The sequence below is a fragment of the Euprymna scolopes genome, chromosome 22 (assembly GCF_053919585.1).
Source record: "Euprymna scolopes isolate OS-2025 chromosome 22, ASM5391958v1, whole genome shotgun sequence".
In the NCBI taxonomy this organism is placed as follows: domain Eukaryota; kingdom Metazoa; phylum Mollusca; class Cephalopoda; order Sepiida; family Sepiolidae; genus Euprymna; species Euprymna scolopes.
Window position 1 is genome coordinate 38,899,084 of NC_136503.1, and position 14,097 is coordinate 38,913,180.

The 14,097-nt window shown below is 35.5% G+C and overlaps 1 protein-coding gene across 1 annotated transcript; it reads right to left on the reverse strand.

Moving 5' to 3' along the window:
• Window positions 1-1,319: 1,319 nt before the first annotated feature.
• LOC145243994 (uncharacterized) lies at window positions 1,320-12,762 on the reverse strand. The gene is made up of 2 exons (XM_080107141.1): window positions 12,678-12,762; window positions 1,320-2,186 (listed from the first exon to the last, which is right to left on the reverse strand). Exon 2 carries the CDS (start codon window positions 2,150-2,152, stop codon window positions 1,790-1,792), a length of 363 nt encoding a protein of 120 aa, XP_079963267.1. The 5' UTR covers window positions 2,153-2,186; window positions 12,678-12,762; the 3' UTR covers window positions 1,320-1,789.
• Between the last annotated feature and the right edge of the window lie 1,335 nt (window positions 12,763-14,097).

A 14,097-nucleotide genomic window follows, 5' to 3' on the forward strand; every position in this document is an offset into this window, starting at 1 on the left:
CTCTGGAAGAAATAGGAATAATTCCTATAATCAAATATATCATGCCGAACACAGCAGAATGTCCTTATTAGAATAAGTTCAGCAATTATGTTGTCTCTGTATTTAGAGAAATGTCCTTCGTTCACCCACTATTTGGTGTCCAAGAAGGTAAAATCCTGGCACTCTAGACAGAACTCCGCTGTTGTGAGTCTGCTCTTTCCTGTGTTCATTCTCAGACTGAAAAAATAATACATGAATACAAATTGGCGCATTCAAATTAAACTATACAAAGCATGTAGACGGCCAAAACCAATATGGCGGTTGTACGTGGAAAATTTCTCACATAGCAGTGAGCAGACATCAGACTTTTGTACTAAAACAGTCATTAACAATGTTTGCTTTTTTAGTTTAACATATTTCAAACCGATATAAATTATTGCACAGTAAAAATAATTAAATTAAAATCATTTCTTATTTCGCATTATTTAATCAAGTAAAAATTCCATTTAAATAGCTATTTTTTTTTTTTTTTTGCAAAAGATTCTCCAGTTTTTACGATATTTTAGTTTATTAAATGGTTAGGGATTTGCTAGAATAACTTTAAATTTAGTAATCAGTAAAAACGATTTTTGCTTTAAATATTTGCTTTAAATATTTTTACTGCGTAATAATTTGTTAAAGTTTGAAATAGGTTAAACTTAAAAACAAAAAGCACTGTTAATGACCATTTTGTCACAAAAATAAGTCCACTGACGCCGACCCACTACTAACAATTTGGAATAGCTTTTGTGTCTACTCTTAACTTGAAAGTTAATTAAAAAGTATGGAATGTCCTCTCGTGAGCTCAATGCACTTGTGCTCCCTCGATGTACATATCCCCGACAAACCTGCTTAGCAACAAAATCCCACCCGTTCACTGTTAGTATCCCTAAATGCCAGAAAGCTTTCTACTCTAATAGTTTCTTCCCTCGAACAGCTAGACTTTGGAATTCCCTTCCTGCTACCGTGACTGTACTAATATGCAGAAGATCAAATATAATGTAAACCAATATTTTGTTAATCTTCCCTAGGTATGGTCCTAAATAGCTTCTTACGTTCAAGTGGCAATATTTCTTCTTACGGGTGAATATGAGTGCAAAAAAAAAAAAAAAAAATGCAGAATCCTAATTAGATAATTTTTCTAAAAAACAAAATTAAACAGGCATTCCAATAAAAGTACTACAAACAAGTATTAAAAAGCTAATTAAACAGGTATTTTAATAATTGCACATGTATTAAAGAAAAAGGTAATTAAAAAAAAGTATTACAAAGTTATTAAAAAGGTACTTAAAAAATTCAAATAACTTTACAATTAAAATATTTTTTATTACAAATTGGTCAGAAATCAAAACACATGAAAGAATGTGTTCCGTCAGGGAATACTTTTAAATGATTTTATTTAAAACATAAGTATTCTTAATTTTATTACATCCTGCATTTTAAAGGCTCTTCATGACAATTTTGGTGCAATTATAACCAATACTTTTGGATCCTTTAAGTGTTTATAATTAGTATTAGCAGTAAGTTTTCAGTTCCCATGATCCACCTAGCATCCTTAGCATATTTCATGCTAAATGTAGTATAATTCTGTCCAATTCTTCAAGGGACTAAGTTTCTATCAGACGTAGAATTACATGTAATAAAAGTAGCAGTATTAAAACAATGTTTTATATTCCAAAGGTGCTTTAATCTGCTCAATAGTTTTGGCGCTTGTAAGTGTTAGTTGTTTTCAGTATGAACACTTACAAAAATGTAACGTCTTTGCACTTCACTAACAGTTTTCATTCATGTATTGATTGAGACGTGACATTCTAAAATTCTCATACAAGCACTTGTAAAGAGTTTCCAGGGTAGCCTCCGGCTTAATAAAACAATACGCCACATGGTAGATAAATATCCACCAATCTTCTGGCAATTCATCCAGGCGGATCTTGCACTGACTGCTGCAATCTTTTATCCCATGTGGGATGTTGGATCTAGCTAGACACCTCTCCGATCTAGAGGCAACACAGTAGAGGCAGTCAACCACACAGTTAACACGGTAATCATTGAAGCATATTTTTGGAATGCTTGTACAAAAGTTAACCGAGAGAAGAAAAGACAGTAATAATAACGGGTGCTGGTAGGGTGTCATGGCCGACAAGGTAAATGGGAATAGACGATTTCGGCTGCAATAGAAAAGAAATATTTATTTTTCAGAAGTTTTGCAAAGAAATCAATTGTTTACTTTTATTATTTTTTTTATTACTGGATCACTGTTTACGAATACCGGGGCAGGAATACTCGAAGATTAAAGAGATTTTCAGTTGATAGCGAACACCACAAGAGGATTTGAAAAATTGGGCGGAATAAGAAAAAGATTACTGAAGAGGAAGTGATTATTGTTGTGGCGGAACTACGTGTCTTACATATGAATGAACTGATTCATACATAATAAATACCAAAAGACAAGGTTGTAAGGCAGAAGTCTATATCCGGCGGACCAACAGAGGTTGTATGTTCTTAATACATTTTCCTACTATTCGTGTTCCGTTTTCCTTGTAACCCTTTAAATAGGGTTATAACACTGGCGAGCGAGGATTCAAAGAACGCACGAAGTATGCCCGAGTTTAAATACCAGTGTTCTTAACACTGATGAACGAAGGATTCGAGAATTCATTAAAAAAAGTGTCTAAACGCTGACTAAAAAAAAAAAATTAAACATCTTCGTATTAAAAAAAAAATCATTTATGAACTCGGTGTGGAACTAGAACACGACGTTTTTGCAATTATCACATTGATGAAACTTTTTTAAGCTCGAACTGAACCTTCACGTCCAAACTAATGCAGTTTCTTCACTGACGAAAAACAAAACAAAACAAAAAACCTTAGCATAAAACGCTGACAATTTTATTTATTTATTTTTTTGCCTTCTTTGTTTGTTCACTACAGTTAAGTTAACCGTCAGCAAGTTGGTACTTAAAAAAAAAAGAAAAAGAAAAAAGATATGTAGAAAACTAGGATATAAATACCCTAATTCGCTACAAGAAAAAATAATGAAACGAATTGAATGAAGGAAACAAAGAACTCAAATGCTGGAATAAAATAAACATGTCGTTTATTTTCTGTTGAGAAATGAAAGTCTTGAGTGTACACGTGTTCATTCCAGTTGTGAGTTTATCAGCGTGCGTGGTGCATCTCAACTCGTATTGTTGATTCAAATTCTTCCTATGTGTTGATAGGGATGTCCTGTAATTGTTTCTTTGTTGTTGCGTCTGCTGTGCGGGAGGGAATGTGTATAGGCCTATGTGATTTTGCTCCTCGTGTTTGTTGCAGGGTAATGTCAGGAAACCGTGAAAATGTTTGTCGAGAGCTCCGTGTTTGTTTTCTGCTGAGTCTGACGAGGAGTTTCGTCATTGTAGTTCGTAGTTGTTATTTCTGTCGGTAGTAGTTCACTTGTTTTTCTTTGTTGAAAAGTTCGTTTTTTTTCTTTATCAAATAAAACGCGCGTCTCTCAAAACAATTAATTTCAAAAAGGTAGGGTCGCCATGCTTGTTCGTTTCGCGTCAGTCGGGCGCCAGTTTGTTGTGGTGGTGAAAATTAAGACTAATGAATTGAATTGAGAAAGAGACGAAGTACGTGTTAAATTGAATTAAACGAACTAGGATTTATTTCGTGAAGAAACAAGTGAAAGAAAAAGGTACAACACGTGTTTAGTTTGGCGTGCGTCTCTCGTTGTTTACTGGTGAGAAGAAAAGTATATTGTTTGGCGTGCGTCTCTCATTGTTAGCTGGTGAGAGGGAAGGTCTATAGTTTGGCGTGTGTCTCTTGTTGTTAGCTGGTGAGAGGGAAAGTTTGTTGTTGTAGAGAGAGAGTCTGTGTGTGTATGAGCGTTTCGTTCAAACGCATCCATTCCATTTTTAAATAACGAGGTCACCATTTTCCTGTTGCCCGTGGCAAGAAAAGGAAATGGAGCAGAGGAACAAAAAATGAAATGCTGGAATAAAATAAACATGTCGTTCATTTTCTGTTGAGAAATGAAAGTCTTGGGTGTACACGTGTTCATTCAGCTGTTGACGACTATGCACGTGGAAGGAAAGGGGAATGCAATAGAGAAACGTGAAGTGGCAAGCCGGCCTGTAGAAAGAGAGGGTTAAGCTCAGTAGAGAGTCGCGCACATGTCTGTTTTGATGGACCAAAGCCGAAGGGGAGATAGAGTGAGAAAGAGTGAGAATGTCAATCCAGTTCATGGAGAGAGAAAGCGCATAAAGTGTATGTACGGTCTGATAGCTTTTTGTCCCACATAGTAGAAGTGGTGTGTGGTATGCGCATGCCTGCCGAAAACGGCGGTGGCTGGTGCGCCGACCAACCACCTCGGAAGGCAGGTCGAAAAAGGAAGAAGCCGCTTATTGCTCTTTCTTTTATAGGTGTTTCCGGTGGTCTTTTGCGCATGTGTGGATTTCCTTTGAAAGGGGAAGTGACGTTGTCCTTTTGTGCGTACGTGTGCGCATGTGTGAGTATACACATGAATGTGAGTGTATGTACGCGAACGTGAATATATGTACGTGTGTGGACGTGGGTGCGTATGTTTGTGTGTGCGTATGTATATGACAAGTAATATAGCTTGAGATGTGAACGCATGTTTTTGTGTGAGAATAGAAAAGGCTCGCGCAGATATGGATTTTCGTGTCTTTTCCTTCTGTTAAATATTTCAGAAAAATTCTGTGCCGCGAACATTTATGAAAAAAGATAAATTTTTCCTCCAAAGCAATTGTCTTTATTCTCTATGAAAAAAAAAAAAAAATTGAAAAAACAAAAACAAAACATTGCTTTGGAAAAAAAAAAGTATAATTTCCAAGGGATTACAAATTAAAACGGGAAATTAAAACTGATTACGAAGGGTGTTTCTTCTTTTTTTTTTTTTTCAAAGCTTTAGGTAGGAGGAAAACAGTCAGTAGGAAGAGTTCCATAAGCATGCAATTCTTGGAAAGAAGCTACTGATATTTATCTCTTACAATAAGGTATCAAAACAGTGAATTGATAGAGATCACTAGACCAACAGGTCAATCGAGCTGGAACTGAAGTAGGTCATAAATCAGATAATTCTGAAGAATACATAATAGTATTTGTACAAAAGATTGAGATTAGCAACATCACGTCTGTGCATGAGAGAATGCAGAGAAGCTCCATTTGAATGTATGGCCTCAGATCCATGGTGTGAACTTTTGTAACATACTTTTCCTAATATGTTAAGTATACCCCTGTTTTGTCTTACTATCTTGCAAGACAGCAACAATTATAAAAATCTCATCAGATTTTACAAAAAATTTTTATTCTAGACATATTTTATACAGAAAAAAAGTTTAGAAATTTTACTTTCTTACGCCGAGAGACATATTTTCAGACTTTATAAACTAGCGGGGAGTACCTGGCATTGCCTGGGTGGAGGATATTGGCACAAGGACGAAGAATGGCTTCCACATGGTTAAAATAAAATAGGTGGGTAATTATTTTTCCACGCTAACCATTAGGTCAAAGAGGATCTTGAATTCAACGAGTTGGTAATTAACTTTTGCCCAGGTGGAGGATATTGGCACAAGGACGAAATAAAGAGGTGGGATCAAACTCGAAAACAGGGTAATTAGTCTTCCTTGCTAACTATTATGCCAAAGAGAATAGTGAATTCAATGAGTTGGTAATTAACTTAAGAATCATAGGAGTCGCCACATGCACAAAAATGAACGTTGCTTTTAAACTTGGCCGGGGGCCAGGTAAGCTTCCTGCTTTGTCGTTTTATTTATTTGCTTCCCACAAAAGCAAATTAGATAAGGTCGTTTTTAATGTGGAGCCCCCCCCCTCTCCAAAAAAAAGGGGGCACTCTGACAATATAAAAAAAAAAAAAATTATCTCAGTATGAAGGATTTCTCCTACATTGATCGAGGACCAATTAACTTAAGTGAAGTGCAACATCAGCCTGGCCCGAAGTCGTTTGCATTCGAATAGTTTTGTTTTATACGAAAAAGACAAATACTGGAGACGACGGTACGGTGGGATTTTTTTTTTTTACTATCGAAAAGAAAGAAACAGTGTCCGTTTGCAAATCTGAGATATTATGATCTCGGAAGTATAGGAAAACTTCTTGCAGAAATTAACCGACAGCGAAACCTCTATCTGTCTTTCACGAAATACACAAATTCTTGCGCCCATTTTGCCTTAATATATATATATATATATATATATATATATATATATATATATATATATATATATATGGAAGAGTTCATGATTATCCATAAGGTGGACACACCATATCAATTACTATCAGTGTTGGTTCAGAAAACTACCGCCAATCCTTACATCCAGGCAGGTTTCCTCCAAGATTTAGGACAAAGGCTTTTCATCCAGTGTTCACTCTTCCATCTTGTATGTTATATTGACTAACATCAAGCATGCCACCTCTTGCATTGATTCCATAACACACCTGGATACCAAAGGCTCTAGGGAGCGTAGTAAAACAAGGATGATCTGGCTTTCATTGCATGTAGCATGACTGATATCAACCCTTTCTTATTGGACTGTGTGAAGAGCAGGTGTGAAGCGTTGCCTGGTGTTGCTCAGTTCAGAACCCGGGACACTTGCAGTACCTTAAATATCAAAATCTGATGACAGATTTTTAGTTTTTATAATATTGGAAAATTATATCTGAAATCGACCACAGATACGAGTCAGTTCAGTGCAAACCATTTATGACATAAAAACTTTTCTAAACAATGAGCCTAAAAACATTAAAAAACTATTTTGTCAACGAGTAAATAATTTTCTGATCTAGAATTTTTCCCAGTATAATTCTGTGCAGCGGTAACATGGTCTTGGGCGAATTTCTTTTTGTTTCTCTATAGTCCACTCGTTTTGAAAATATGGGTAGCAATTTTCTTTTAGGAGAGCAATTCTTTGATTTTATACAGAGAATGTGGTTGGAGAGAACTCTCTTCTCTTTAGGGAGAAGAAATTTTGTGACGTACACCCAATTTTTATGCTTTTAGAATTACTTTGTAGCGGTCTAGGGTATAGAAGGAAATGCGTGTTCCTCTCGCGTTCGGGTGTCACCATTTTGTGGTGGTGGTGCAAAATAGGGAAAATGAATTGTCTCGAGGAAGAAACGAACAACGTGTTAAATTGAATTAAACGAACTAGTATTTATTTTGTGAAGAAACAAGTGAAAGAAAAGGGTACTACACCTGTTTAGTTTGGCGTGCGTCTCTCGCTGTTTATTGGTGTGACCGAAAGTCTATTGTAGTATAGAAAGAGAGAGAGAAAATGAGAAAAAGTCAATCCAGTTTGGTGTGCGTCTCTCACTATTAGCTGGTGAGAAGAAAAGTCTATTGTTGTAGAGAGAGAAAGTCAATCCAGCTTGGTGTGCGTCTCTTGCTGTTAGCTGGTGAAAAGAAAAGTCTATTGTAGTATAGCGAGAGAGAGAGAGAAAATGAGAAAAAGTCAATCCAGGTCATGGAGATAGAAAACATGTAAGGTGTACGTACTGTCTGTTAGCTCATGCCCCATACATAGTAGCAGGGGATGTGATGCGCACGAGCGCGCGCCTGCCAAAAGGGAGGCAGCTGGTTAGCCGAACCTCTCAGCTCGAGAGCTGATCCGAAAAGGAAGATGCTGCTTATTGCTCTTGCTTTTATAATTGTTTCCGGTGGTCTTTTGCGCATGTGTGGGTTTCCTTTGAAAGGGGAAGTGAGGTTGTCCTTGTGTACGTATGTGTGCGCGTATGTGAGTACATGTGTGTACGTTAGCGTGTGTGTGTATACACGTGAATGTGAGCATATGTACGCGAACGTGAATATATGTAAATGTGTGGACATGCACGCGTATGTTTGTGTGCGTTTATGTATATGACAAGTAATATAGCTTGAGATGTGAATGCATATTTTTGTGTGAGACTATGAAAGGCTCCCAAAATACTCTCCTTCCTAGGAAAAAAAATATGCAGTGTATATATATATATATATATATATATATATATATATATATATATATATATATATATATATATATATTTTCTTTTTAAGTAATGTTTTTGGCAATTGACTTTTCGTCTGTTTTTTTGCTGTTGGTGTGGTTGTTTAACAAAAATGTCAAAAACGGAGTGTGTTCGTATAAAAAAGCATTTATTATGCGTGGAAAAGGTGCTTACTCTTTTTTTTAGGCTGACATTTGTTTTGTTTGTTATGTGCTGACATGTGCAATGAGTTGCTTGGATAGTGAAGTGAATTGTTCGTTTGGAGGGAAAATTTTTGTTTCGTGTTGACGTCATGTGTCAAGTTGACAGTGTCTTCGCAAATGACTCCATGGTAGTGTGTGTACATTGTCTGTACGGGTGTTTGTTGTGCATTCGTTCGTGTTGAATGGGTTTCCAGTTGCCGTTGTCTTCGCATGTGAGTCTGTTGTAGTGTGTGTACATTGTCTGTACGGGTGTTTGTTGTGCATTCGTTCGTGTTGAATGAGTTTCCAGTTGCCGGTGTCAACAAAACTTCCAGTTGTGAGTTTATCTGTGTGCGTGGTGCATCTCAACTCATTGTTAATTCAGCTTCTTCCTATGTGTTGATAGGGATGTTCTGTAATTGTTTCTTTGTTGTTGTGTCTGCTGTGCGGGACAGAATTGCATAGGCCTATGTGATTTAGCTCCTCGCGTTTGAACAGGGTAATGTCAGGAAACCGTGAAAAATGTTTGTCGAGCTCGAATTTTTTAAAAATTTGGTATTAAGTCGACAGCTCCGTGTTTATTTTTTTGCCGAGTCTGACGAGGGGTTTCGTCATTGTTATTTGTAGTAGTTATTTCTGTCGGTAGTGGTTCACTTGTTTTTCTTTATTGAAATGTTCGTTTTTTTCTTTATCAAATAAAATGCGCGACTTGCTCAAAACAATTAATTTCAAAAAGCTAGGGTCACCATGCTTGTTCGTTTCACGTCAGTCGGGTGCCAGTTTGTTGCGGGACTTGTGGTTTAGAAGGAAATGCGTGTTCGTCTCACGTTCGGGTGTCACCATTTTGTGGTGGTGGTGCAAAATAGGGAAAATGAATTGTCTCGAGGAAGAAACGAACAACGTGTTAAATTGAATTAAACGAACTAGTATTTATTTTGTGAAGAAACAAGTGAAAGAAAAGGGTACTACACCTGTTTAGTTTGGCGTGCGTCTCTCGCTGTTTACTGGTGAGACGGAAAGTCTATTGTAGTATAGAGAGAGAGAGAGAGAGAAAGAGAAAAAGTCAATCCAATTTGGTCTGCGTCTCTCGCTATTAGCTGGCGAGAAGAAAAGTCTATTGCAGTATAGCGAGAGAGAGAGAAAATGAGAAAAAGTCAATCCAGGTCATGGAGATAGAAAACGTATAAGGTGTACGTACTGTCTGTTAGCTTGTGCCCCATACATAGTAGCAGGGGACATGACGCGTGCGAGCGCACGCCTGCCGAAAGGGAGGCAGCTGGTTAGCCGAACCTCTCAGCTCGAGAGCTGGTCCGAAAAGGAAGATGCTGCTTATTGCTCTTGCTTTTATAATTGTTTCCGGTGGTCTTTTGCGCATGTGTGGGTTTCCTTTGAAAGGGGAATTGATGTTGCTCTTGTGTGCATACGTGTGCGCGTATGTGTGCGTACATGTGTGTACATTAGCGTGTGTGTGTATACACGTGAATGTGAGTGTAGGTACGCGAACGTGAATGTATGTACGTGTATGGACGTGTATGTTTGTGTGCGCGTATGTATATGACAAGTAATATAGCTTGAGATGTGAACGCGTGTTTTTGTGTGAGACTAGGAAAGGCTCCCACAACTTCTTATGCTCATAACCCTTCGGCAATCCCCTGCAAATTTTTGTAGAGTGAGATTGGGTTTGCTTTTGAGTTTCGCTGGTATTATTCGTCTAATCAATATTTTTTAACTATCCATTGGGTAAAAATGAAGCATTTAAAAAAAAAAAAAAGAAAATTGCCGATAATTTTGCTCGTGTAAAGTTATAGCGCTTGTTTACGACTAACACGAACGTTTAATAATCTTCGTTTCAATTCCCTTTAATTTTAAGTGAATTTCTCACTGTAACTGTAACCAAACGCAATAGCAATACTTTTCTATGTATTTGTTTTAGTTTTTAATGATTTCAGCTATTTCTAAGTCTTTTATATTGCAGGAAATTCCATAATTGGCAGTTTAAAGACGTTAAAATTACTTGCGGATGTTTAATACTTTGAAGATTATGCCTACAATAAAACTGTCAAAAAAGTAAATCTAAAGTGCTTAAATTATTAAATTTCCACCAGTAAAGGAAATTCTATAGTAATATAAATCTACTTTGGGTGGTAAATAATATGAATTATTTACCATAAATAAATCATCTTAAAAAAAAAAAAATCTGAAAATAAAAAGCAAAATCCATGGCAACAGGACTTTAGTACCTTATACAAAAATAGCACACAACTTAATACTGTAGATCTAATTTTTGCAGGCAATAGAAGGCAAATACTTAGCCTGGTTTTACTAAATATATACGACTACACTATACGCATTCCTATGGATTTAGATCCTGCATGTTTTGGGACAAATCTGTATTTACAGAGACTAGAATGTAAATATATATTTTAGAACCCCGGGATATGGTGGCCCTAAGATGTACCCCTGGTTACGATTTTTTTTTTCTTCCTGCTTACGGTATTTGCCTCCTCTTACGGTGACATTTATGTTATTTGATGATGTGCTCTACTGTATTTTGTTACTAATTTTTAATGCCGTAACTTGGGGTTCAATTGTATAATATAATTTATAATATATATATAGTTAGATGGGTATTTAGGCAGCATTTTTTTCTCTATTGCATATTTCATTAAATAAAATAGACGTTTTGTCTATTCTATTTTTGATTCTTTCCAACTACCGAATAAGTTTTCACTTCTGTGTTTATCATAAATCTAGGTACTTTCCAATCCTTCAGGATTCATCGTCAGGGATAAATTAACCTAACTGGTTTTGAACAATTTGACTAACCAACATTCCTGTCCCGTCCCAATTTAGGAAAAATTTTAGTTAACACATCTATACTTGAACAAATCAATAATTAACTTGAAATACTAGAAACATTATTACTAATAAAATTGAAAAAAAAAAAAAAAAAAAAACTATTAATAAAATAAACTTTAGTGTTAAGAGTTATTTATTTTAATAGATTTGCAAACAATTAATTTTAACCAATGGAAAAAAGCATAAATAATTAAATAAAAAAAAATTATAAATTGCTCAAAACCAGTTAGATTAATTCATCCCTGACGATGAATCCTGAAGGATTGGAAAGTACTCGGACTTATGATAAACATGGTGATTACATCAGCCAGTTCTCGCCAGAAGTGAAGTTGGAAAGGACCGAAAATAAAATTAATAGCCAAAAAACGTCTATTTTATTTAATGAAATGTATTTTTTAATAACTACAGGGACTAGTGTTTCATCCTTTCGAGAATCATCAGTCAGGGAATCACGATTACAGCCGGGCGGGAGATTCAAACCCGGTCACGAAGCCATTAGCTAGGAACAAACCGCAGTGTCACCGTTTGTTGAAATTAACATTAATATAAAGCGTACATTTCATATCATCATTAATTTGTATATATATATATATATATATATATATATATATATATATATATATATATTACATAATTATCATGGTTGACAGATTTATTGACGACCTTATGTATAAATAATGAGGAATTTGAAAGAAAAAATTCCTAAATAAAATAAACATTTGATGTATCCAAAGGAACCAGAATTAAGTTGGGAACAGAAACGTTAATGGTGCATAAAACGAGACTTTAAGTTTCAAAGATGGTGGCAGGTTTGTCAATGGTGGTATGGAAGCACAAAATTGATACACCACTTCCGCTATTCTCCGAAACTGCTTAATTATATATTTGGACAAAATATTAAGATTTTTTTGTTAATATTTTTAACATTTAGTTTTTTTTTTTAATGTTTTATGTTTAAATATACATTATTTAAACCTGCGCAGTCTATTACGATGGTCGTCGATTAAAAAATATTTTTTTAGTTTAACTAGATTTTACGTTTATTTTTTCACCCCGCCCTATAAAAATATAAAAATACGTAAACTTTATCAATCGATTGTGTTTTTCTAATCGCATAGAAATATCTAAACAATGACAGAACATAAACAGTTATTTGAAAAAGATATGCGATTAAAAAAAACCCAAAAACCCAATCCATTGATAAAAATTTACGTATTTATATATTTTTTATTTTAAAGGGAGTGAAAAAAATAAACCTAAATTATAGTTAGCTCTAAAAAAAATAAAGTATATTTAAATACAGTACATTAAAAAACGTAATTATGTTAGAAAAAATATATTAAAACAATCTTAATATTGTGTCCATTATTTGATGAGTGAGCATGTGAAAATTAAATTGACATAAATGTACGATGTATTTGAATACTTTAGTAATATATCTGGATAAATTTTATTTAATGAAATGTGTGCATGTTATTTTTAATAACTACAGGCACTAGCATTCATCTTTTCAGGAATCGTAAACACTGGAGAAGCATATTTTCCTCATTAATTTTGAGTGTGCACTATCATATATGAAATGCAAGTCTTTACAAAGAAAATGTGTTACTTACGTTTCAGAGTAGCGTACTAGAGATATGATGTTGCTTGCTGCCAACAGATGTTGTGTTTCACGTCGCAGATGTTTCACTATATATATCCTAGCAGGCCGCCCGGCATTGCCTAGTCATATAATACTCTTAAATATGATATTTTAATTTATGCAGATTACACCTTTATTTATTTATTTATTTATTTGTTTGTTTGTTTATTGCCAAGGGCCCCTCATTTTTTATACAATACTTTATTAAAATATCTTATAAAGAATGAGAGGGGGTCCTTTGAACAATGTGGCATGAGGCCAAAAGGGAATGGGAGGGGGAGAAATAAGAGTCGGGGATCATCCACTTTGTCTCTTCCCTAAGCTAGTTTATTACTCACCATAATACCTCATTCCACGCATGTATGAATGTTTTTCAAAATTTTATTTAAAATAACATAAACTTTTTTATTTACAAAAACCGGAAAAGATTTTCTGTTTAAAGCAAAGCAAAAGAAAACATAAGGCAAAAGCAAAAAGAAATCAAAGCATTTTATGCACAAACATAAAAGAAAAACAAAAAGTTGTACATGTAACTAAAAAAAAAAATGTCGAATGATGGGCGATGGGATATGTCTACGCCTTAAATACACCCCAAAGTAAAAAATAACAATAAGAAAAATAAATGAACTAAACAAAATGCTAGCTATGTTGTGTTAGTGAGGGCCCTCCCAACCTACTCTAGTTGCTGAAGCGCTCGCTGTTTTCGTCAATTGCCGGAAAACAAGAGAGACACTTCCTAAATGAGAGTGGGCAATCTACGGGCAAAAGAAAAGTGGGTGGGGGTCCTTGGGGTATGCAGTGACCTTCAGAAAATTACCATGGGAATGGGTCAAGGGATAAAATGCTGGGAAAGGGCATTCTGGAGATATTCTAACACCTAAAATAAATGGGGGATGTGACTCCTTCACACAACTAACTAAGGGATAGTTCTTTTGGTCTTTGCTATATCCGGACCTAAGGGCAGTGTGTGCCATGCTTAGGCAAGGAACACATACTCAAATTTGTTTTGAATAAATACAACTACGCTAGCGGTGTGAATCCACCTACATTTAAATACCACGAGAAGCAACCTCCTTCTATCACATCTGATTTTGATTTTAAGCTGATGCTTAAAATATGAAATCAGATCATAATGAGAAGGCGGCGACCAACCCCCACGCCCTATCTCTATGCATAAAACCCACACTATCAGTCTAGCTATGCCTAAGATCGTTAGGAACACCATTCGTTCCTCCCTGAGCCACAACAGATCATTGTTGTAGACCACTGACTCCAAATCCAGGCACGTCACCCGCTCGGGGACGATGCGAGCTGTTACCCCACTGACATACGTCCAGAATTCATGCAGACTAAAGAAGTTAAAGAATGCATGTTCTACTCTTTCCACCTCA